This window comes from Phaethon aethereus, assembly GCF_964289735.1.
Source record: "Phaethon aethereus genome assembly, chromosome: 2".
NCBI classification, from domain to species: Eukaryota; Metazoa; Chordata; class Aves; order Phaethontiformes; family Phaethontidae; genus Phaethon; species Phaethon aethereus.
The window spans coordinates 136,594,739-136,619,545 of NC_138582.1; the positions used below are offsets into that span (position 1 = coordinate 136,594,739).

Sequence of the window (24,807 nt, forward strand, 5' to 3'; positions counted from 1 at the left end):
CATAAAGATACCATAACTTATGTAAAATCTTACGTTAATATCTTTCTACGGTTTTATCTTTCCTACTGTATACACTAATTCTACATAACCTTAGCTCTCCAAAGAGAGGAATTAGAACTCACTGATTGTCATTTATACACACTACTATAATGTAGTGGTCAAAATTAATCTGAGGTCCACCTCAGAACCACTTCGCAGCACGCATTATCCAACTGCCATTTGAGTAATTCCAAAACTTGAGAAAAGACGGCCAAAATCAACTGATGTGTTCTATGGACTGTGCAAAAACCTAAAATATTTCCACTATCATTCAATCTGTATTCAGTTTTGCTATGCCTTATGGGAAAAGGATGTTCTCATGAAAATACTACAGATTTATTTTAAAAACAAAATACGTCCATCAAATGATATTAATCCTAGTCAAGTTCCACCCTGTTTTACATTGATATTATCTGATTTTATAAACACATTAACATACAATGCTAAAATGGGGGGGAAGTTCATTTAAAATCATTACATGATTTACAGACATCTAACTAAAAAAGTACAGTATGGAAATAATATTCCCCCATCTGTTTATCCAGTACATCAATTTGCGCTGTTTGTATTTTTGAAATTTTTTTCTTGTTGCACCGGTGTACACTTCCCATGCTGACCCTCCAACCTGGAACACTTACAGAAGTCATGACTGAAAACATGATTTCCTGCTCTGTAATCCACTTTACCAGCCCACTTCCATATCCTGAAAGGTATGTAAACTTAAGTGCAGCACTAGGCGTCCATTTAAATGATCCTTTCAGAATTCTTCCATGTTTGTTGAAACATTAGGGGTTGCTGGGTTTGAATCTTGAGAAATGGCAGCAACAGTGACAATTCTCGGAGAACCAAGAACCTCAGTAACTGAAGAGTCCAGTTCTCCTGAGGTAACAATAGCAAGGGCCGTTCCACCACCCTTCTTGTTCTGATGAGTTTTGACATGTTTTGAGAGATGGTCACTTCGCATAAACCTTTTAGAACATTCTGGGCACTCAAATCTCTTCTCACCTTTTTTAAAAAAACAACAAAACCAAAAGGTTACTGAGAGAGCACTGAACACTTTTTCCTTGATCATTTGAACCTGACCCTTTTCTACTCAACATTTGAAGCATCTTTAAAAGGATACAATATTTTCTTCTCTACCAGTCTGATTTTCAGGTCACAGGCTTTTGGCAATCCACTCTTCCCTACTAAAATGTCCTCAACCAATAATTGCTATGCTGTGATTATCTGGTGAGAAGTTTGAATTTCAGGTCACCAGAGAATTTTCATAAACTTCTATAAGTCTGACAGAGGAGGAGAGCTAAAAGCCCTGAAAGCACCACCTGATAGCATTTTTAAGAATACTTTCATTATTTAGATTACAGTGATGAGAAGGGAATTTGGAAACATGAATCCCAAAGCTCCATGAGAATGTATGAAATCTATGTCAAGAGAGGTAAGTTCATGTCACTGTTCAAATGTAATTAATTAGCACTTAGACTTCAAGTGCTATCTTCTGATGCTGTAAGTTGCGGGGGGAGGGAAACCTTCCTGGGGCTAGAAATACAAAGGCCGATAAAATTTTCGGTTTCTAAGAGGTCCACCCTTGCAATCAGAACTTTAAAGAGAACTTGCTTTATCAGTTCTCACTTGAAACTTCAAGAAACTTCCCAAGAAGATCAAATCTGATGTATGGAATAGGTTAATAAATTTGTTAAGGATTGGGCTAGTCCAAGTGAGAAAATGACAACCCTGATCCATGGCCAATACTACATGCTCAAGAAAATGTGCCAAATTTAGATCGGGCATTAGCTAATGTACATCAGCTATCTGTCATGAAATTGTCATCTTTTTTCTAGCGTAGGTACAGAAGAACAGTTTGAACAGATCTCATTTTATTAGTTTGGTTTCACAACTAGCTTGCATTGATGAAAACAAATCTACCACTTCCTCTGTTTTAAAGTTACTTTATTTACATCTAAAAATAGTTTTCAGAGATCCTAATAAGCAAGATCTTGGATATCACTGTTTAACCATGGCCACTATGATTCAGACTTGCTGTACTATGCATACAGAGAGGGCTGACCAACCTGTGTGGGTTCTTCTATGTCTTTGTAACTCATCGCTCCTTGTAAATCGCTTGCCACAAAAAATCCAGTTGCATACAAATGGTCTTTCACCAGTATGCCAGCGCAGATGTGCTCGAAGATGAGATGTCTTGCCATAAACTTTTCCACATCCTTCAATATGGCAGATATGTTGTTTCTTTTTTCCTGGCTCATTGCTGCCTCTAAAAAGATCAAACTTAAACAGGTAAGCAATTAATTTGAAAATATTATTAACTATTAGGAAAAATATTTCATGCTAATAGAGACAATTACAATTCCCTGTCTAAAAATAAATATATAAACATACTTTCTAATAGAAAGCATTAAAAAAATGTAGGCAATATAAGAAAATGTCATGCCCAAATGAGGCAAACTGCAATAAGAAGACTAAATATGTACTGATAAAATTTACATTTACCTTCCTTCTCCCTCTCTGCAATTAGGACATGAGCAGGCAACTCTTCTCAATCTCTTGCCGGGTTGCACTTCCTGGTCAGAAGCTTGTTGAGCTTGTTGCAGCTGCACTTGTGTTATCTGGTCAGGACTAACAGCACCAATTGCTGCATTAGCAATGCCACCTACTGCTACAGTAACAGGAGCTATTGTGGCTTGCTGTACTTTTACTCCATCCTGTCCTTGCTGTTGACCTGCAAAATAAGAAAGTGGTTGTACCTTTTATTAGTCATTTCAAGAAGTGAAATGCACAAATAAGCTTCATACCTTTTATAGGACAAAAATCCACCTAAAGTTAAGGGAAGCCACAAAACAAATATTAAAGCCAGCTATTTTCCTGAAGCGCTATCAGAGAACTTAGCTGCTAGCTTAGATAGCCCTCTTTAATGTAATTTGTTATTAGAACAGTACAAGACTGCAAATTACTGACTTATACTAAGAAACATGAACTTTTTCTCAAAAGATGAGATAAATGAGAAAACATTAAATAAAATCTTACACAGAAAGATTGTTATATCTGTTGCTAATTAATGTTTCTCTAATAACCTTTGAAAGCATATCTATATTCAGAAAACTGCAATTAGGTAATTTTAGAAGTTGCTTTATGGCACATACAGAATTGTCACTTCTCCTACAATCTGTCCTGAATCAACACTGAGCCACAAAGGAGCTTTCACAACGAAAAAGAAATGTTGTAGGACTAGACTCGAACAAACTCTTAGTCATATGATTTAGTTTTCAGTAGTCCTGCGAAAAGCAGGGAGTTGGACTCAATGATCCTTACGGGTCCCTTTGAACTTGAGATATTTGATGATTTTGTTTTGCAGAAGGGAGCATGTTTTCAAGAAGATGGGAAAAGCAGCTTGACTGAATCAAATGGAATTCTAAGATTGACTTGAATTAAGAATTCAGCTTCATTGCATAACTTCATTGATCTCATTGGCTTTCTTGATCAAAGCAAATCAGGATCACTGTCTTGATATTAAAGCAAAATAAAGAGTATTCCAATATAGGTAAGAAATGTAGTTTCTTGAGCAGCAGGGTAATATTATGTTTGCTTAAAAAGTTAGTACTATACGGTCTAAGAAAATGACACAATAAACTAAATCTGACACAGAGATATGACATCCAGACGCAATCTGACAACACTGAATGCCAGTCCTGCCAGTAACAGGAATAGGACAAAATATCATTAGATGCTGCCATTTTAAAAAATTCAGTGCCTTCATACAAATGGGAAATAAGAGGAAATGCTACCTACTTACTGAGAAAGTGCAATGACCAACCAGAATTCCTTAGAATAGACTATAATATTTTAAGATTTGAAAGTCTTCAGTATTCAAGCATTAATTTAAAACTTAGAAATCGCTTTGAGGTAACATGATTCAGAGCGATTCAAATGGGTGCTGCAACTAACTTCTCAAGCATCCATAACAGACACTATTAATGAGGATAAGACTGAGAAGAACATGTTCTCTGACGTCTAACCCACCTAGCTACCAAGTGAATTCATATACAACACAGCATGGGATAATGACTACTTCATTCACATGATTGCTGAGGAGCAATGTATGCTAACCTGTATAACCACGGTAACAGCCGTAAATGAAACCTAACACACAGCAGCCAACACTACCACATATGCACAGATAGGTTAGGACTAAAGAACATGATCTACAGAGAACCTCCCAAAGTGACTTGACTGTCCTCTAATAGGCCACTGTTGGCTACAGAAAATAGAATAAACCTTTCTTGTGCCTAGGCCAGTACCAGGTTATTTTCACCAGAAGCACTAACCAAATTTTCCCTGTTATCTCTCTTGGTTTCTGTCCGCAACTTGCACCTAATCTGCCTAGATAGGAATAAACATTAATTTCTTGTTCTCTTAAGCAGGCCACAAATATTGACAGATGCTGAGTACTTTTGGTTCTCTGAAAAGAACAGGACAAACACAGAAGAGATAATGTTTGAAACCCACTTGCTGTTGGGCAGATAGATATTAAAACAAAAAAAAAATTCTAAAAAAAGTCTGGTATTTGGAGCAGAGGAATCACAGAAAGAGTTACAGGCTTAATCTTGAGTGCAGAGCCTCCATATGTCTAGGATAGAACAAAGTCTTTCTTTTCAGAATAGCTTTGTAGTGGAAATAAATTTATTTCCCATATTCTAATGGAAAAGCACTCATGAAAATCCTTGAGAGAGAATATGATAGGGAAAGGAGAACACCGTGGTATAAATGCAAACAGTAGTATCTACTTGGGTGTGACAGTGGCAGAAGAGGACACAAGAGCTTCCAAAGAAGGTGCGAGGCCAGGGGCAATTCCTTGTCAGGCTGTTAAACTGGTGAAGTGCTGACCAAGTGGTATGAATAGGCAGAGTCAAAGGCAGCTGATCATTTTTGTTATATCTAATGCTCATCTTATCATGATAATGTGATTGCTCGTGTTGAAAACCAGCTGCAGTTTTTGGTTAGCCAAAAGTAAATAAATTAACAGGAAGAAATTGCTCAGCTTGTAGTCTTTTATAGAGCACAAACCACTCTCCTGTCTGTTAAGCAAACCCAAGATGCAAACTCCATTAATTCGCAGAGCAGCACTATAAATGATGAGTCTACGAATAGTTACTGCAGAAGTTAGAGATGTAACATATTATGGCCACACCTACTGCAGCCTTTATGCTGTTTTCACTATCAGTCACATTTTCAAGTGCATTAATAAGAATTACCCTTTGTCATTACAGTCTGTTAGAGGGATGACTCCATTCATGTCACAAAGTCCTATTTTAGCAAAAAAGTCCTGGGACCTAACTGGTCTGGGGTCAGAACACAGCTGAAGGGCATCCTGTTCTCTCAATTTTTCCTTTCTCTCTGATTTTCTTGAATTGGTATTAAAGTTTCAATGCAACTTTGCCCTAGGCTGCCAGACCAAGGCTTTCCAAGTAAGATGGGAATTGAGGCACTTGAACTATAAGGACGACAACTTTTCACTCCATGATTGGTGCTACAGTGATGAATGTCTGGTACATAACTCTTGCTGGATCTGACCAAACCAGATTTATGGGGAAGCCTGCTCAGCATTTCTAAAAATCCGATATATTGTGCTGATTCAGCATGAACCAACTTTCAGTCTCTAAGTCATGAGATGACCAACCACATAAGGGGCTTCCAGTACTTCTTCAGAATATCGAGTACCTCTGCTGACACATACTTTACCTGCTCTGAACTTTCCCTCCCCAATGTGAGGACCATGCATACCTTGGAGTATAGGATACACACTACTGAGCTACAACCTTAATCTATTTATTAAACATAATCTAGTGATACATCTAACAGCAATTCTTCACAGTAACTGTAAAGATGATAATAAAATTACAAAAGAGAAAATGGCAAAAGTAAGGTTGCTCGGGCAGACAATTACATTATCCACATTGTTTCAGTTAAACAGTAATTAAATGACTGCTCTTTAGATGGCATTAACAAAGTTATTACACTTTCTAATGTAAATGTTGATTTTCTTCTTTAAATTAATCTTATGGCATTGTTATTTTAAACTCCCTTTCCTAGTATTCTACTTACTAAATTCAGAACAGAAGGTTCTGAAACTCTCAAAATATCACAAATAGCCTTATTTAAAAATCCACAATATTCCATAAAATTCCAAAAATCCATAATAAAAAAAGCCACAATATTCAATAAGCAAATCTCTACTTTTTGAGGTAAAAAAGTAACCTCTAGCTGATATATCTCTGACAGAAATTTACATAGTTATCAGAAGACACTGGAAAGTTCAATACAGTAATTCCTGGACTTAATTTTTTTTTAACTCCTGAAAAAGCATCTGAACAAGCTAGCACACTAGTAGCACACAGGATAGAAAGAAATACATCTACTCTCATTTTAAAGTTGTTGAACATAAAATTCTTCATTCTTTTTCTTTCAGAGTAAAATGAATGTATTTTAGACCAGTTGAAAAATCTTTTCTCTTGAAGAAAAATCAGAAAATTTTCACAAAACAACTGACAGAACATGCCCTGGTCTAAATCTCAAAGAAAGCCTGCTATAGTCTTGAGTTGTACAGGATTTTTATTTTTTAAAACTATATACTAGAATCCACTATGGATCACTAAGGGCTTGAACTTTTACATCATTTATACTTGTTAAGGGAAGATAAAGGAATTTCATTATTTCTTAAATCAAGTTTACTGAGGAAAAGATACTGAGAAAACTGAACTGTTGATATGAGCTTGTCAGCAGCCTACAAAATTAAGTCAGGGCAACTTCTAAGAGTTTATAAAAATAAGGATTTTTCAATAGAGAAGATCTAAATACAAAATAGCTTTTTGTTTGAAACGCACTCTGCTTATTCTGAAAACAGGTGGCTGAGATGATGTTATCCATACAGGAACAGAATGATACCCTGACACTTTCTAGATAGAAAAAAAAAGACCTATTAAAAATAACCCCTATGACTTCTTACTAGTGGCATTAAAATACCGTTTAAAGCCTCCCAGAAATTCTGCTACAACCATGAGATCACTTGACATTACTTCTTCCTGATGTACTCCAAACCACAAGACCTGATATCACTGTACTTCACCATTCATAATCAAACCTTTCAGTAACAAGAGCTCTCATGTTTAAACACAGATTTCAGAAAGAGGTACAAAGTCACACTTCAGTTCATTTATGTTATTCTGTGGAAGTTGTTAAAGCAGTCACCACACATTTACACCTGCTTTCAGAAGATAAAGAAATCATGGGAACCAGAGAAAAAGTTTTTAATAGTTATTTCCTGAAATTGTGAAACATTCTTGATTAACAAAATCATCATTGAACCTGTGTATAACTGAACTTTATTGCACATGCTGTCAAGTTATAATGGTAAGTTACAACAAATTGTTAGTGTACAAAATAATACTAATACAAACTACTCCATTGCATTTGATTTTCTCTCAGGTCTGATCTTTCTTTTGGATAGTAACCATTTATTTGACCACAGGACAACATGCAAAAAACAAGACAATTTATTTTGGTATTGTATTTGGCAAGGTATTTATTTTGCAAATAAAGTGCAAATAAGACACTCACTCATTGCAATATTGCATATACAATTATGACTGAATGCAATTAAGAACAACATTATAGAAATTTTTAAAGCTTCCCAAATAGAAGAACCTGCATGATTTTAGTCACTAATCTTGCCCATTTAAGCAGTTAAGTAAATGCATTACTTATTATCACAAGATACAGGATTGCACATCCTTTGTTCTTCAGCATCACTTTTTGCAGTAAAACTGCATCTTAGCAATTACAACTCATATACACTTTCCCGGTATAAATGAGTCTAACACGTTCATGCAAGAAAACTCAAGGATTTTACGTAATAACTATGAAGTCAAACAATATATCTATCTCAATTAATTTTAGGCTTCAAAGCTAACTTGCAAAATAATAGCTCCCATAACACCACCTGGATGACTGAAGAAAGCTAATGCATGGTACCTAAGTACTTTTCCTATGGAGTGATTGACTACTGAAGATCATGGTTATTCGGCTTGGGCATCCATCATATTGTATATGCATTCCTACATATTGCACCTGCATTCCTATTCTTGTTCACCTGAAGTATCAAGCATGAAAAACTACTCTTTGAGGCAAATAGGGCAGAAGGGGAAGAGAAGGACTTAACTTTAATGATCCAGAGAAATCATGGGAGTCAAGCTTTAGAAAAATGGATCTTGGAAGGAAAAGAAATTTAAGACTGAAGAAAAGGACACTTCTAGTTTCTGGTACTTAGTTCCCCACAACAATTTGTATAGATTTCCTGTTGCTGTTGTGCAACCAGCATTCAGCAGTCAAAAAGATGACAGCATTAATAACAGTTACTTCAGTATAATACACCTTACTGCAAAATCTGAGGAACACTTTGCAAAAATGTACCTAGAGCCAGAGCAGCTAATGTTCCAAAAAGGAAAATTTGTTCAACTCCATATTCTAAAAATGAAAGAGAAGGTTACAACTGACATCCATAGTTCAATGTACATTACTAAAGGACAGCTAATGACAGCCTGCAGAGTTCCAAAGCTCTACAAGCATCAGGGCTGATGCAGCAGCTCATCCATTCAACAACTTACTGATCCAAAGCAAAGGGGGAAAAGAGGTTTCTCATGTCCCCTTCCCCTGCATACACCAACTACAGTCAGCTTGCAAATATCCTTTACTCAAACATTCTTTTTCCACAATGATATGCAGGTAATTTACGGTAAGATAATATTTTATATTAATATTTTACATATATTTATTTTACATTTATTTATAATATATTTAGATGTATGTATAATAAAAGATAATAGTTTAAGATATAGCCAAGATTTTAAACTTTAGAAAAGTCTGTGTCAATAGTTCATAGTCTGAGATCACGTTTTTCCAAACAAAGTGTACCAGGAAGGATGTTTCATGCTGAAGAATGAAATGCAAATCATGTCCTAAAGTTAAATATATGTGAAGACAACACTGAATAACAGTATTTACACAGAAGATGAGGCAATTCAGTGCTATTTAAACAGTAAGCAGACAATTCTGCCCTCTCTTCTACCCTGAAGCAGTGGTTTATAAATACTTATAAAGAAACAATACATGATAGAGGAAGAATTCCCCAGAACAGAAAACTGCACAAGTGCTGATGCAAATGACCCACACATTCTGTAGAGAAGAACAGTCTGAAGGAGAGAGAGAAACTGGATCCACCCAACTACTAAAAGAAATTTGAGTTATCACAGCACAGTATTGTGTCTAGATGCTACTATGAGCTCAAAGTTTCCAGTGCAAACTGCAGCATCAACTAGATGTCTTTCCTACCTCCTACAGGGACATTGCAGCAAGTTTCTATCTTTTGCCCATTGCCAACTTTGATAAGATTTGTAAGAACTTGTTATCCTCTACTCCAAAAGTTTCCTATGTCAAATGGCTCTGTGTGTTCAAAAATTACTGAACAGCATCATTATTGTGTTTAACTTCTGTGACAAAAACACACACTTAAAAGCACGAGATTTAAGACAGTAAAAAGTAAGTTTGAGAGGTTTACAAACACCTTAAACTCAAGTCTTTTTCATTTTGTGCCGGGATCTTATTGGCAACACAAAGACAAAACAATGTCCAAGAAGCTTCATGAAGGTACTTCAATAACTTTTCAAAAACATAAAGCTTTACCCAAGGGCTTTATGACAACCTGAAGTCACAACAGAAAAGAAGTTTTCCCAGCAGGTAGTATCTTTCATTAAACTGAAAGACAGTTTTCTTTTCATTACTTCATTAAACATAGGAAAGAGCTACCACAAATACAACACAGGAAGACCTGTACAGAAACACATAAAAATCAATCATGGAGCTACAGTTTCACGGAATATAGTCTTGCACAACCAAGTAGAGGTTTCAGTCAAAACAAGGCAATGCCTCTTGGTTGTTCTGGATGTGGCTTCAAATGGAAAGAAAATATGGTCAGTTTATTAGATATTCTAAAAAAGGTATTGGAATCAGAAAAATAACTTGTTACGCTACTGCTAAGGCAAGAGACACTTCCAAAAAAACAAAACAAAAAAAAACCAAACCAATGCTGAATTTCATTGTCATTGATAAAACAGTCAAAAAGAAAAGTGTATTTGGGATGTGTGTTCAAGAACACTTCTCTGCAGATGAACACAAGTAGCTCCCTGCATAATGAACCAGGGTGATAACTGACAACTCGAGTACCAACTGTGCTGCAGAATGTCAGATGCACCGCATGGAAACTAGTAGTAGGTGTAAGATATGGAGGTTTTTAAGTTCACTTTATGGAACATCTCCCTCTACCCCATCACCCCACCCCAACTCTCAGGTTATTCTACAGCTTATAGCCACAAAGAGAATGTAGTCCAGTTTTTCTTCCAACCCTTCCCCTTAACTCCGAAATAGGGATAGGATTAGAAAGAAACTTTTTGACTGTTAGCCCATACAATCTGACTAGTGGAGCTCAATACCTGACAAACTGTAACAAAACAAAAATCATGTGCCTCACTCCTGCCATATGGAAACTAAAATACTGGTCTCAGGAAATGTGCTTTCAACATCTCGGTTCAATTTCTGTATATTACCATGAAAATAGTAATAGCCTAATCTTGAAAGGACAGAAGGAGGCTGACATGAAAAAATGCAAGCCAAGTTTCCAGTACTCTGTTGGGTTTTTGGGGGGGGAGGGGTGGGAGTTTTTTGTTAGGCTTTGTGGCGTTTTTGACTGCAGCTTAGCTAGCTTACATATTTTACACTTGACTAGAAGGTTCATGAGTGTCCTTGAAGTAAACATTTTGGCTATATGAAATGTTATCTTCATATTGATCAAGATAAAAATAAATACGCCTCTATGCACAGGAGGGATTAGTTAACAGGTACATACATGGAAAATGGAAAATCCTTTCGACAGAAAGGAAGATAGCTGACTTTAAAACTGGGTTAAGTTGCATAGCATTGATAATTTATTCAGAATAAAAAACAACACTGGCAAGGTGATTAAAAGTTATTATCAGGAAAAACAAGCTTCATAAAACATTTTTAAAGACCTTTTACAGTAAGACTAAACATGACACACAAGCTTTGGTTCAATAACAGCCTATGGGTAGATAGGCTAACCAATACAAAGACTAATTTGTTTACTAAAGATGTAACAACTGTAACTTGTTACAGCCTTCATCAGACAAGAACCAAAACTATGTATTATAGAATCACAAAAGAAGGGCCACGTAAATCTCCAAAATCCAAACCCTTAGAAGTTCTGCCATCTTCTTCTGTAACATTGTTATTACTATAAAATGGTATGCTTAATCTTACCTGGTTTTCCTTTTTTGGTTCAGAACAAACCGAAAAGCTTGATGTTTTAGTCAAGAGTTACTTCCTGATGACCAAAGAGACAAGACAATCAAGGCCTATATTTCTTAGACTTCAGTATTTTGCTCAAGGGAAAAGTGGTCACATCATCACTTGAAACTACTTCGGTTTACTAATAATGAGCTGATTAATGTATATGACTGTTAGCCACTGTCCATAGTATTAAACATCACTCAAAACTCCATTCTTAAGCACAGATGCATACAGAAATCCATATAACTATAGCCCAAACTAACCTAAGCGTGTGCTGAGATGCTGCATTTCTCAGGAGACTGCAGATGTCCAGAGCTATTGTTTTGGTGAAAGTGTCATGATAAGAGCAAAATATTCATTACAAGAATTACATTTCATTATGCCTTCCTGACTACTTCCAAAGCTACTATGCTACAGCATATGAATAAAACAGCTTATATTAACTAAATTGTCCATTTCACTCACCACTGAAAAATGTAGTCGTTTTTCAATAACATTGTTTATACTTGAAATTACCATTCCCCTTAGAACATGACATCCTATTCCATATATAGTTAGATTTTTCAATAATCACAATCCCCATTAAACATTTTAAATATATTAAAACAGTAAGAATTTATTTATCTTATCTACCAGTACCAAAATCAGATGAAGCTAAGTACTCCATAATTTAAGTTACACTGAGGAAGCTACTGAAATCAGATTTTGAATATGCTTCTTGCCACTCCCCCACCCCAGGTGGTAATGGAAGAACAAGAAGCTTGGCTTAGTGCAGATCTAAGCACCCTTAAAAAAAAAAATACTAACAGACTGATGAAAATGTGCAGTATCACTCAGTTGCTTGCTTGACATTTTCTGAACACAAAAGTTCAGCCAATTCATTTCCTACTCTATATGCTCTTATTTCTGACAATAGGGAATATGAGAAGGTATGGCAAAATTTTATATTCTCAGAGAGTGCACCTGTATCGATGAAACATTTTTGAAAGACCACATACACTAATAGGGAAATACAGTTTTACTAACATTCTTCTTTGAAGACTTAAGAACTTATATTTAATTCTTGAAGTTAATAGCATAGAAACAGCTCACTAGAAACCTGTTTCACCTCACAATTATGAGCAAAGTTGGTACTTGAAATGCTTCCCCTTCCCATTTTATCTAGAAATAACGATGAAATCATGCCTTGCTACTCACAGGTCAGGCAGAAAAGGCTTGTTTTACTGAAGCATTCTCCATAGGCAATTTAGCTGAACAGGTAGATTGTGCATTCCTTACGCATCAAGCTCAGGAACAGTATATTGGTAGCCTAAAACATCTTAAGTTACAAGGCAAACATTTGTTTTCACCAGCACTGTTTGTTGATAAACTGCTTCTGCCATTATTTTGAATTTCAGTTTAAAAAAATCCCACAACTAAAGCAATTTTGTCATTAGAAGGCTAAATGCTTCTCCTATAATTACTCTGCAACATCTGAAACGGATGCCAGTGCTATAATATTTAGAACACTGTGGTTCTGCAACAATTCTCAGCTCAAGGCAACCTGAGAACAGTTTTAAGTGACCTTTCATGACTTTGGGAAAGTTATGCTAAATTTCTATACTCACAACTACACCCTCAGAATGCCAAGTAACACACTATGAAGTAAAAAAAAATAAGAAAAACTCCTGCATTTTTCCTGGTTTTGTGGAAAATAGCTCAGTTCTTTGTACGTATCTTTTTACTGTAGATTCCATAGCTTGCAGCTTGTTTCTTTCAATGTATTTGCTGCAGCTTGCTTGCCAATGAACATCCAGGGAAACACTGCATGTTATTAAAAAAAAATCATGCAACCACCATCCTTCAGCACCTTCAACTTCCACCCTTGGTATTTATATTTGCCAGTTTTCCTACATATATTGTGGCTATTTGTAAACCCTTTTCACCTTGTTACCACCTACAGGCATCCTTCCTTTCTTAGCTACACAACTCACCAAGTTCTGCTTCTACACATACTATTACATTAGCATGAGCAAGGAGACTCACAGGTTACATCTCGTCAAGAAAATGCATCTTCTTTTGTTCCACAACGTAAGTGTAATATTCTAGGACTTCAGACTAAACACCTGCCTCTCCCTCAGTAACTAGCATATGTGATAGAGATAATAGAAGACCGTGAGTGGTATAAAGGTGAATCAGACAATTTAATTTTTCAGAATACAGCAGTTTGAGAAATTACAATGTGTCTTACACAACAATTAAGACACAGTTTATTGCAGACATTGAACACGTATAAAATTTACAAAGACTCAAAAAAAGACAAATTCACAGAAGAAAATAAATCAATCAAGGATTCTTAAATAAAAAACAAATTAATAAAAACAATCCCACTTCTGGCTCAGGAGGACCTGAGCTGCAGGTCACTGAATAGTGGGAGGAGTATCCGAGCAGATTATTCTTGTATGCATCACCTGCAGTCAGCATCAGCAGAGTCAGAAACACCTTTGACTCTTATATTCATAATCATAGAATGGCTTGGGTCAGAAGAGACCTTTAAAGATCATATAGTACCAAACCCCCTGATATGGGCAGGGACATCTTGCCTTAGATCAGGTTGCTAAAAGCCCCATCCAACCTGTCCTTGAACACTTCCAGGGATGGGGAATCCACAACTTCTCTGGGCAACCTGTTCTAGCGTCTCACCACCTTCATAGTAAAAAATTTCTTCCTTATGTTCAACCTAAACCCACCCTTTTTCAATTTAAAACTGCTGCCCCTTGTCCTGTGACTACAGGCAAACCTTGGTAAAAAGTACTTCAGTTTTTCTTACAAGCTCCCTTTGTACATTGAAGGGCTGCAATAAGGTCTCCCCAGAGCCTTCTCTTTACCAGTCAGAACGCCAATTCTCAGTCTTTCGTCATAGGAGAGGTGTTCCATCCCTCTGATCGTTTCCATGGCCCTCCTCTAGACCTACTCTAACAGGTCCATGTCTGCCTTCTACTGGCAACCCCAGAACAGGATGCAGTACACACAGATGGGGTCTCACAAGAGTGGAGTAGAGGGAGAGAATTACATTCCTTGATCTGCTGGCCTTGCTTCTTTTTATGTGGCCCAGGATACGGTTGGCCTTCTGGACTACGAGTGCACATTGACAGCTCATATCCAATTTTTCATCTACCAATATCCCCAAGTCTTTCTCCACAGGGCTGATCTCCATTCATGACACAGCCTGTACTGATATTGGGGATTGCCTCAACCCAGGTTGCAGGACCCCGCACTTGGATTGTTGAACCCCATGAGGTTCATGTGGGCTCACTTCTCAAGCTTGTTGAGGTCCCTGGATGGCATCCTGTCCCTCAAGCGTGTCAACCACACTACTCAGCTTTGTGTCATCTGCAAACTTGCTGAGGGTGCACTCAATCCCACTATGTCATTAATAAAGATACTGAACAGTACTGGTCCTAATACAGACCCCTGAGGGACACTACTAATTACTAATCTCCAAAGGGAGATTGAGCCATTGACAGCAACTCTCTGAATGTGGCCATCCAGTCAATTCCTTATCCATTTAATAGTCCAGCCATAAAACCCGTATCTCTCCAAGGCTATTGTATGGGACCGTGTCAAATGCCTTACATAAGTCATGGTAGATGGTATCAGCTGCTTTTCCCTTACCTATCAACACAGTCACTCCATCGTAGACGGACACATCATCAGTCAGGCACGATTTGCCCTTTGTGAAGCCATGTTAGCTGCCTCTAATCTCTTCTGTCACCCATATGCCTTGGCGTAGCTTCTAGGAAGATGTGTTCCATGATCTCACCAGGCACAGAGGTGAGGTTGACTGGTTAGTAGTTCACAGGGTCCTTTTTACCCTTTTTAAAAACGGGTGTGATGTTTCCATTTTTCCAGTCACTATTGCTGAGCTATGTGCATTTAATCTTATGTATCATTTTATTCCTGTTTAAAGGAATTTGTTAGAATGTTTCAAACTCCTCTACAAAGTTTGAACCAGAATGACAGTAATATCTAAACCATGTCTTCAGTATTTGAACAGCAAGCCATAAAACTAGTGACTGTCCCACACAAAGAGTTACTAAAGGAAAGGGAACAGAAAGCCTTGAAGACAGGATGAAGTTTGATGCAGACAAATGAGAAAGGGCACAAGAAAGCAGAAGGAGAGATGGAGGTACTGACAAATTGCATAACTATTAGTAGTAGTGTAATGAAAGCAGCTGGTCAAAGAGAAAAATACCTTCGTAGCTCACATTACTACAGAGTATGAAACAGAAGGGCAAGGTTCAGTATGTTTTTAAAGTGCCCCAATAAGAACACTTGACATTGGACTTGTCATTAATATCTGGTTTAGAGTATACAACATATCACTGCAAAAGACTTAAAACTCTCCAGTTCCAGTACTGCCAAGCAACAGACTGTTCCACTGAACAGAAGTCATTGCTCCAGATTATTTTGGTGGATGAACTCCAAATTCCCCACAATTCAGGCCACATGACCACTCATCTTAAATAAGACGACTTGAACTTGAATTGCAAGGTGATGGAATCTGGCGGCTTTTGCCTAAAGCAACTAACAAAGCTTGGACTAAGTATACACAAAATACCAGTAATATTTTTCACTATTTTTAAAACAAAAGTCTGTCATACACTTTTGTATGGGACAAACACCTTCATGACATAACAAAATTATTTCAAGATGTATAGTTAGGTAGATACAAGTCTGAACTACTGCCTTTTCTTTCTTCCATAAGAAACAGCACATTATTCTGAAAAAGCATCCTCTCTGCCACTAGATTCCCACTGTTAGCAAAAACAATTAACAAGTCCAGAAAAAGCTTATGACCTCTTCTAAAGGCTCCAGTGAAAGAAATCCTACAGACAGAAATACAAAACTTTTACGGGGAAGCCATTAATACTCAGATGAAGTGACTACATCAGTGGACAAGGGAAGAGCTACTGATGTAGCTATATGGACTATATGGACTTTTGTAAGGCCTTTGACACAGTTCCCCACAACAGTCTTCTCTCTAAATTGGAGAGGGATGGATTTGATGGGTGCATGAGGAATTGGTTGGATGGTCACATCCAGAGGGTAGTGGTCAACAGGTCAACGTCCAGATGGAGATCGGTGACGAGTGGTATCCCTCAGGGGTCCATACTGGGACCAGTACTCTTTAATATCTTCATCAATGACATGGACATTAGCATCGACTGCACCCTCAGCAAGTTAGCAGATGACACCAAGCTGAGTGGTGCAGTTGACACGCCTGAGGGATGGGATGCCATCCAGAGGCACCTGAACAAGCTCAAGGAATGGCCTCGTGTGAACCTCATGATGTTCAACAAGGCCAAGTGCAGGGTCCTGCACTGGGTCAGGGCAACCCCTGATGTCAATACAGGCAGAGGAGGGTGAAGGGATTGGGAGCAGCCCTGCTAAGAAGTCTTCTGGGGTACTGGGGGATGAAAAGCTAGACATGAGCCAGCAATGTGTACTCACAGTCCAGGCCACCCATATCCTAGGCTGCATCAAAAGCAGCGTGGCCAGCAGGTCAAGGGAGGTGATTCTGCCGCTCTATTCTGCTCTGGTGAGATCCCACCTGGAGCACTGCGGCCAGCTCTGGAGCCCTCAGCACAGGGAAGGCATGGACCTGTTAGATTAGGTCCAGAGGAGGGCCACAAAAATGATTAGAGGGACGGAGCACCTCTCCTATGAAGAAAGGCTGAGAGAGTTGGGGTTGTTCAGCCTGGGGAAGAGAAGGCTCCAGGGAGACCTTATTGCAGCCTTCCAGTACTTCAAGGGAGCTTACAAGAAAGATGGGGACAGACTTTCTAGTAGGACCTGTTGCAACAGGACAAGGGGCAATGGTTTTAAACTGAAAGAGGCAGATTCCGACTAGATATAAGGAAGACATTTTTCCCAAAATGAGAGTGGTGAGACACTGGCACACATTGCCCAGAGAGGTGGTAAATGCCCCATCCCTGGCAACATTCCAGGTCAGGTTGGACAGGGCTCTGCGCAACCTGGTCTAGTTGAAGATGTTCCTGCTCACTGCAGGGAGATTGGACTAGATGGCCTTAAAAGGTTCCTTCCAACCCAAAGATTCTATGATTCTACAATTTCATTACAGTTTTACCAGTCTGTTATATCTCACGCCATATTCTTCAGCATCCACAGATGTTCACATTCCATGCTATTCCTAAAACAAATATACTCCAAGCCCAATGTGTTAAGGGACAAAGAAACCTAGCCCTCGAAAAACAAAGTGGTTTTATGAACTATGTATTTCTGTTAGAACCATCTAGTACTAAAACAAGTTCCTTCCACTTAGTCACTTATGTTGTCAATTAACACATCCAGACAAATAAAAGGGCCTGAAAATAAGCTTTAAAAAGGCAAAGGATACCTTATTTTAAGAAGGGGATGGGCAGCGGGGGTCACAGGAATCCTTGGAACTTGCATCTACAGCTATCACAGCAGAAGCCTTGAAAAAAGGCAACGGAACTGTTCAGTACCTGCTTGTCCCCAAGCTTATAGGTGCTGAATTCAGGAAGTTACCACCTATTAACATTAAATGCCATCTTGTTCCACAGGGAATCATGTATAAAACAACAATTTTCACAGCACAGAAGAAACACAGTTTACTTTGTACAGAACTAGCTTGCTTAATGTCCACGACAGGTACGGACCTCACAACTAGGTGTTCAAATAAACACAGTTGCATTTACGTAGTCCATTCGATTAGCTCTTAATTAAACAGTTGTTTAAAAATCTGTTTTTAAGGCTTAGATACTTAGTTTCTATCTCTTCCTCCAGCTTTCTTCTGTACATTTAATTACTCCTTTGACACTTTGTACATCTTCTCAGCAAAATTTCACAGAATCACAGAGTGGTGTAGACTGGCAGGGACCTCTGAAGGTCATTTGGTCCAACCACCCTGCTCAACCAGGGCCACCTACAGCATATTGTCCAGGACCATGTCCAGACAGCTTTTGAATATCTCCAGAGATGGAGAGTTCACAACCTCTCAGAGCAACCTGTGTCAGTGCTCAGTCACTCTCACAGTCAAAAGTATTTTTCCTCTACATCATTTGATATTGAATGATTTCTCCCTCAGGCCAGAAAGTGAAAGGATGAGAGAACTTCTCTGCTTTGCACTGCTTTTTGATGACACGAAACATACAACCCAAAGTGCAATACTTACCAAGAGCAACATTTAAAGTAACATTAAACTTTTAACTGAAAAAAACAAAACAAAGAAAAAAAAAACCCCACACTTACTCATCTTGCTTGGTTTACAGTAGAGCCTACATACCTAAAGTCAGAGACTTTACAGACTTTGCTACTCAAAAAGCAGACTAAAATATAATATTTACTTGATTTTAATATTTTTCTTCCCACATGAAATTTGACCCTTTTAGAATTTAGAGTGTTTGACACACCAAAAAAAACCTTTCCCAAAATAGTTCTATAGCTTAGCATTTCCATAATAATTTTAAGCTAAGAATTTTTGTTATTGCACTTAATTACTCTAGAGTTCTATTGCTTTACTATTTCATTTACTGAAAAACATACCTAAATTACCCCATTGTAGACATAACTAGGAAAAAAAAACCACCAATGTTCATGGAACAGAAATACAACACAAACAAAAGAACAGTTATTTCAGACAAATACTTATTGTGATTGGTTCCCCCCCCCCCCCCCCCGAAACTCATCTGGCTTGATCAGTTGGGTTTGCTTGAAGGACAAAGTAACTTTTTTTTTTCCTAACAACATTACAGCACCTGACTCAATGCATGGGATGTGCCCTTCACTCAGTTTTTTCCCTTACACTTTCTGGGCACCCTCCATAAGGCTCATTTCTAACACCTACTTCTACTGCTCATTTGTAGTGAATGATCCACTTCTGGAGAGTTCAATTAACGTACAAAAGAATCATGCTGACAATCTTAGGTACTGCAGAAAAGAAAAGATACCAGTCTGCAGATGTTGAAGTAACTGAGCAGTTTATTTTTTTAAAAATGTTTCCTGTAACAATAATAGAAAAAAAAACCCAAAAACATTTCAAATAAAACACAGCAAATCTGAGGAAGTTAATAGTCCTGGTCAAGACAGCTTATTCCTTATAAATGGCAAGCAAAGTTTAGATTTTAGCATGTTTGTAACTTTCTAATTCATAACCATTCTTTCCTTGAACATACAGCATTAAGGACTGCACATGACACTCTTCACAGGAGAAGAAGTAGAGATAAATAAGGTAACTAATCTCTCACATTCTCAAAGTCTGTTCTTCCTCCATAACCTCAAGCCTTGGAAAACAGAAATAGTACCTTTTTTATATATATATATATAAAAAAAAAAAATATATATATATAAAAAAAAATATATATATATATAAAAAAAAATAAAGGAATGGAGAAAAGGTTGGAGGATTCACTGCTGCTAGCATAAAATTAGAAGCGCTATGGAAAAAGACAAAAGGCCTACCTGGATTAAAAAAAAAAAAAAGGTGGAGGGGAATTCAATTGTCACAAAGCTTAAGTTTAGTTAACATATGAACCCTCTATGACAAAGGCTTGGCTTCTCCAGGACCATACTTGTGACTCATTCCCCTTCTTTCATCCTCAGTTACAAATCTCAATCCCTTTATTTTCCAAAAGACATCACAGGTGAGCAGAGGCACAGTCAAGATAACTGAGCAAGATGATATTCAGAATGTCTTGTTATAACACCTATTTGTGTGTACTAACAGTTGTACACCATTAGTAAGCATGAAAGAAACTGCATGAAGAAAGGTTCTTCCTGTGCCCCCAAGTCTAGGCTGTTCCCAAAGCAGGCTTCCTATGAAGAGTCCCCTACCAAAGTAGGAACTTCTGTCTAACAACAGTAATCAACTAGCACCTTCCCATCCAGAAATTTTTTCCAAGGCAAACTGAACTGCAAGATATTGTTGCAGCTAGTCAACTCCAGTTAAGTGAAACTTCTTTTTGAGCCATCACAGCACAACACAAGGCCAACATTTTAATTCTGATTACCCAGATGAACATTTTTGTAACGCTCCTTGAGTATGCCAGGTTTAGTGCGTCCAACTCACCTCTTAGTATTTCAACGTGTCATCAAGTGCTGAAGAGCACCATAACAGATCAAGTTCTCCAGTGGCAAATTTCTTATTTTCAAACTATGTTTAGTCTCCTTAAAAAGGTTTCAACTAAAGGGAACAATCCTTTGCCCAGTTAAGCATTTCTCATCCCAGCATATGATTATTTAAAAAAACAGATTAAGAGTCAATATGATACTAACATTTGTTTATGCAGACTGGACAGTAGTTAAACATGAGGGTTTTTTTCTTACAGTTTTATACTAAACAACTGTGTCTGTAGTTGGGTTGCTGTTAAGACAAGAGTTTATTCTAACTACTACAACAGAAGACTTTTACTTGTATGAAATAAAACCAGGCTTATGTAAGCAGGTATCAAACTGGCAGAGAGAACCCCTAAATCAGGTTTTACCTGAAATGTTAAAAGTTTGCAAGTTTTGCATATAGAGTTGCCCTTCTGGGACACTGCAGAGACCTTGCACAGAATTTACTTTAGAACTAAGCTGTTATCCAGCCTACAGTCTTTTAATAGCTTCTTCCCCAGCTACTAGACCAGCATAACCAAACAGGCATTTCATAATACATAATCAAAAGTTCATCAGCAAGTACTGAGGTACAGTTACCAGTTCTTTTTATTTTTTAAAAAAACAAGTCACAGGAACTATGCTGTGTGCAAGCATACCTTATTCCACTCAATCACTATGCAGAACACAAACTTTTAAGGGAACAACTTTAGGAGCTAGTGCAGAATACAACAAATAGTTCCACACAAATGCATGCCATGACACAAGATACCCCAGTTCACATACTGTCACTTTCCTCATCCTACATACCCCATGCAGAGACGAAGAATACTGCCTGGTTGGAAAAAGCTTTTTGTTGTTGTTTTTAAACATATTAAAGTTCTAACGGTAAAGTCTCACATTCACTCCCAAAGCCTACAAGTCTTTAGCAAGATGGAGAACAGGATCACTTACTGATAGTTTATCAAATACAAACAGTTCCATTTCAATTGACACAACTGGTAATATTAGGTCAATGTTTAGAAGTGTCAGCTATTTTAAAATCTGAATTCTAGTGGTAAGTGTAAGATATCTTCTCACAGTTAAAGATTTAACATTTATTACAGAAAATCCTGAAATAAAGTATTAATTTAAAACTGTCTGGTATTCTTGCAGTAGTAAACAAAAACCAAAACAAACCCAAAACTTTGTCAGACCACTCACCTGCAACACTGGTAATGGTAACAGGAACTCCTTGAACTTGAACACCTGCAGCACCCAGGTTGGCTACACTTACTGTTTGAAGATTAGGTACTGAAGCAAGCTGGGCAGCATTCAGAGTGATGGGGGTACCAGCAACAGCCACTGGTGCAATCTGGGCAATGGTTGTGCCACCACTTGAAGACACAGGGGTAATGGTTAGTTGTTGGGGTAACCCAGCATTTTGAACTTGAAGATTTGAAAGGCTTTGCAGATTCTGAACCTGTACAGTTTGCCAGCTGATCTGCCCTGATGGTGTTAAAGTTGGAGCCCTGATGAGCACCTGAGTTGGACTCACTGCCTGCAGCTGAACGTTCTGCAGAGGCTGCTGCTGGATGGTCTGTATAGTCTGCCCTGACTGGAGCTGAAATGACTGTGGAGGAATGGCCTGAATAATCTGCTGTTGAGGCTGCTGGATCTGTATCTGCTGCAGAATAGGCTGACCTACGATTTGGACCTGCTGAAGGGAACCTGACTGATCCTGGATGTTCTGTAGTCCATTGGACTGAAGCTGACTGGAGCTCTGGGCTTCAGAGTCCGTAGCAGTTGTTTGAGGTTCTTCAGTCGCCTGCTCTGAACTGCTGCCTGCTGTGCTTGCATACTGGCCTGTTTCTGCAGAGCTTACTAGCGTGTCACTGCTAGTTAGAGATGTTGAGGCAGTGGTCGTAGAGGTGGAAGATGAAGAAGGAGACTCTGGCATTGTACTAACAGAGGCAGAAGTGACAGGCGTAGATGCTAGCTGATTTCCATTGGAAACTCCGCTCTCAGTAGACTGGCCAACTTGACCAGAGCCTCCTCCAGCTGCCACGTTGTTTATCACAGGCAATGCTAGGGTTACCCCACCAATGTTTATAGGTAATGTTGTTACAACTTGTGCCTGAGTACCAGGAATAGTTTGCAGTTGCAGTGGTATGGAAACACCAGGCCTAATTTGGACTGGAACTGTCTGATTTGCTAGGTTTTGAGCAATAACATTCCCCGAAGCTGTCCTATTTGCAGCTGTGAGGATAGCTTGATTATTCCCTGCAGGAATAAGCTGAATTTGACCCTGTATGTCTTGTAGGCCAGTAGCATTAGATGGATTGATTTGAAGTTGTTGACCTTCTGTTGTCTGAATCTGTGGGATCACTTGGTATTGGACACTACCACTTGGATTTTGTACTTGAATGACTTGGAATTGCCCAGGGCTTGCTGTAGAAGAATTGCCTGATTTGGTTTTCGAAGGAGATGAACTTCCATTGTTACTGCTGGAGGGACTTGCTGCACTCGAGGCAACTGAAGATCCTTGTTGAGCAACATTATTTTCTTTTGAAGCAGAAGGAGTAGCAGCAACAAGCTGCCAAGCATTTCCAGCAAGCTGAGTTGTTACCAATTCTAACTGCTGTGGCTGATTCTGAAGCTGCACCAAACCTTGATTTGGATCTATAATGATCTGCTGCTGTCCAGTTCCTTGACTCTCACCAGGAGTTCCTATTTTGCTGCAAGTGGCTGCTAGCAAAGCAAGAGGTGAAGGCTGAGAATCCTATCCATAAAGAGAGAAAACAGAACAGATTCAGGAGAAGACCATGACTATGAACCATCAGAAGTAAGCATTAAGGTTTACACAGGAAGCAGGAAAAAAAAAAACCCAAGTGCTTCTGCAGAGACCAATGATACAGCTCTGAATAAGGAAGTATGTATTTCTGTAAATAATCTTTAAACATAAAGCCACAAATTATCAATAGGTGTGTGACAACCAGGACCTCAACCGCATACTCAATCTAGTCTTTTTTTCCCCCTAAAATAAAGAAAAAATTAAAAAATGCTTCTTTTATGGGGAGAGCAGCTGAAAACTGCAAAATGCAATAAAAAAAAACATGTCCAGGCAGTAAAAATATTGCACCCAACCAACTATGTTTCATCCAACCCAAAGAAAGATGCCCTAAGCAGGAAATACTGTTAGTTGAACATTTCATTTTACATGCTAATAGTTTGGGTGCTTCTCTATTCGGGGGTGTGTGCTTTACCTGTGAGCCTCCAGTTTTCCCTTTTTTATTATTATTGTTGTTATTCTCTGCTTCGGGAGATTTCTCTCCCTCTGTGGGCATAGTTTCCTCCTTCTTTTGATCTGCAAAAATATCAAGTGTAACAGGTTAATTATTCACCTTCATTTATACAATAACAAAACCTGCAAGCACATCCTTTTCAGTTCCCAGCTTGTCGCCTTTACCTCTTCATAAAAACAACAGTAAAAATCATTATTACAAAAGAACGAGTCCTAAGAAACGTGGTTTGAAACCCAACCCATGGGGGCTGGAGAGTTAACACCCAGAAAGGGGAGGTTTGGTTTCCTCTCCCAGAGACGGCAGGAAAAAACCACCCACAACCCTCCTCCTCCTCCTGCCCCCTAAAGCATCGACGGCCACTCAGTGGCCGTCGATGCTTTAGGGGGCAGGAGGAGGGTTGTGCATGGGAGGGAAAGAGGGAGGAAAAGAGGAATGAAGGAGGGAGGGATGTGCACAAGAGGGAGGGTTAGCGAAGAAAGGGGGAATGGAGGAAGGAGGTACGGAGGAGGCAAGTCGGAGAGGCAGGCAGGGGAGGAAGGGAAGAAAGGGGGCATGTGAGGAAGCAGCGCGGACGGGTGAAGGGGCAGCAGGAGGAGAGCGGGGGGGAGAAAGGGTAGAAGCAGGGAAGAAAAGGGGGAACCCGGGAGGGCGGGATAAAGGGGGGAAGAAGGGTGGAGGGAGGAGCGGAGAGAGGGAGGGGTGTGCACGGGAGGGAGAGAGGGAGGGGGTTACATACCGCTCATCCCGCATTAATGCCCCGCTGAGGCGCCGCTCTAGGGGGGAGGAGAAGGAGGAGGAGGAGGCGGAGGGTGGGGTGGGGGTAGCGGGGAGAAGGCCGGTCGCAGCCGGAGCTGGGAGGAGCGGGACGGCCTATTTTTCCACGAATGGCCGCCGCTGGGCTGTGGCGTAGCTGCCTCTCTCTCCGCCCGCCGCCGCCGCC

General features: G+C 38.9%; 1 protein-coding gene across 1 annotated transcript; it reads right to left on the minus strand.

The window, feature by feature from the left end:
• Positions 1-796: 796 nt before the first annotated feature.
• SP4 (Sp4 transcription factor) lies at positions 797-24,012 on the minus strand (the record flags this gene model as incomplete). The annotated part of the gene is made up of 5 exons (XM_082015538.1): positions 23,829-24,012; positions 21,787-23,344; positions 2,545-2,773; positions 2,109-2,308; positions 797-1,044 (listed from the first exon to the last, which is right to left on the minus strand). Exons 1-5 carry the CDS (start codon positions 23,907-23,909, stop codon positions 797-799), a joined length of 2,316 nt encoding a protein of 771 aa, XP_081871664.1. The 5' UTR covers positions 23,910-24,012.
• Between the last annotated feature and the right edge of the window lie 795 nt (positions 24,013-24,807).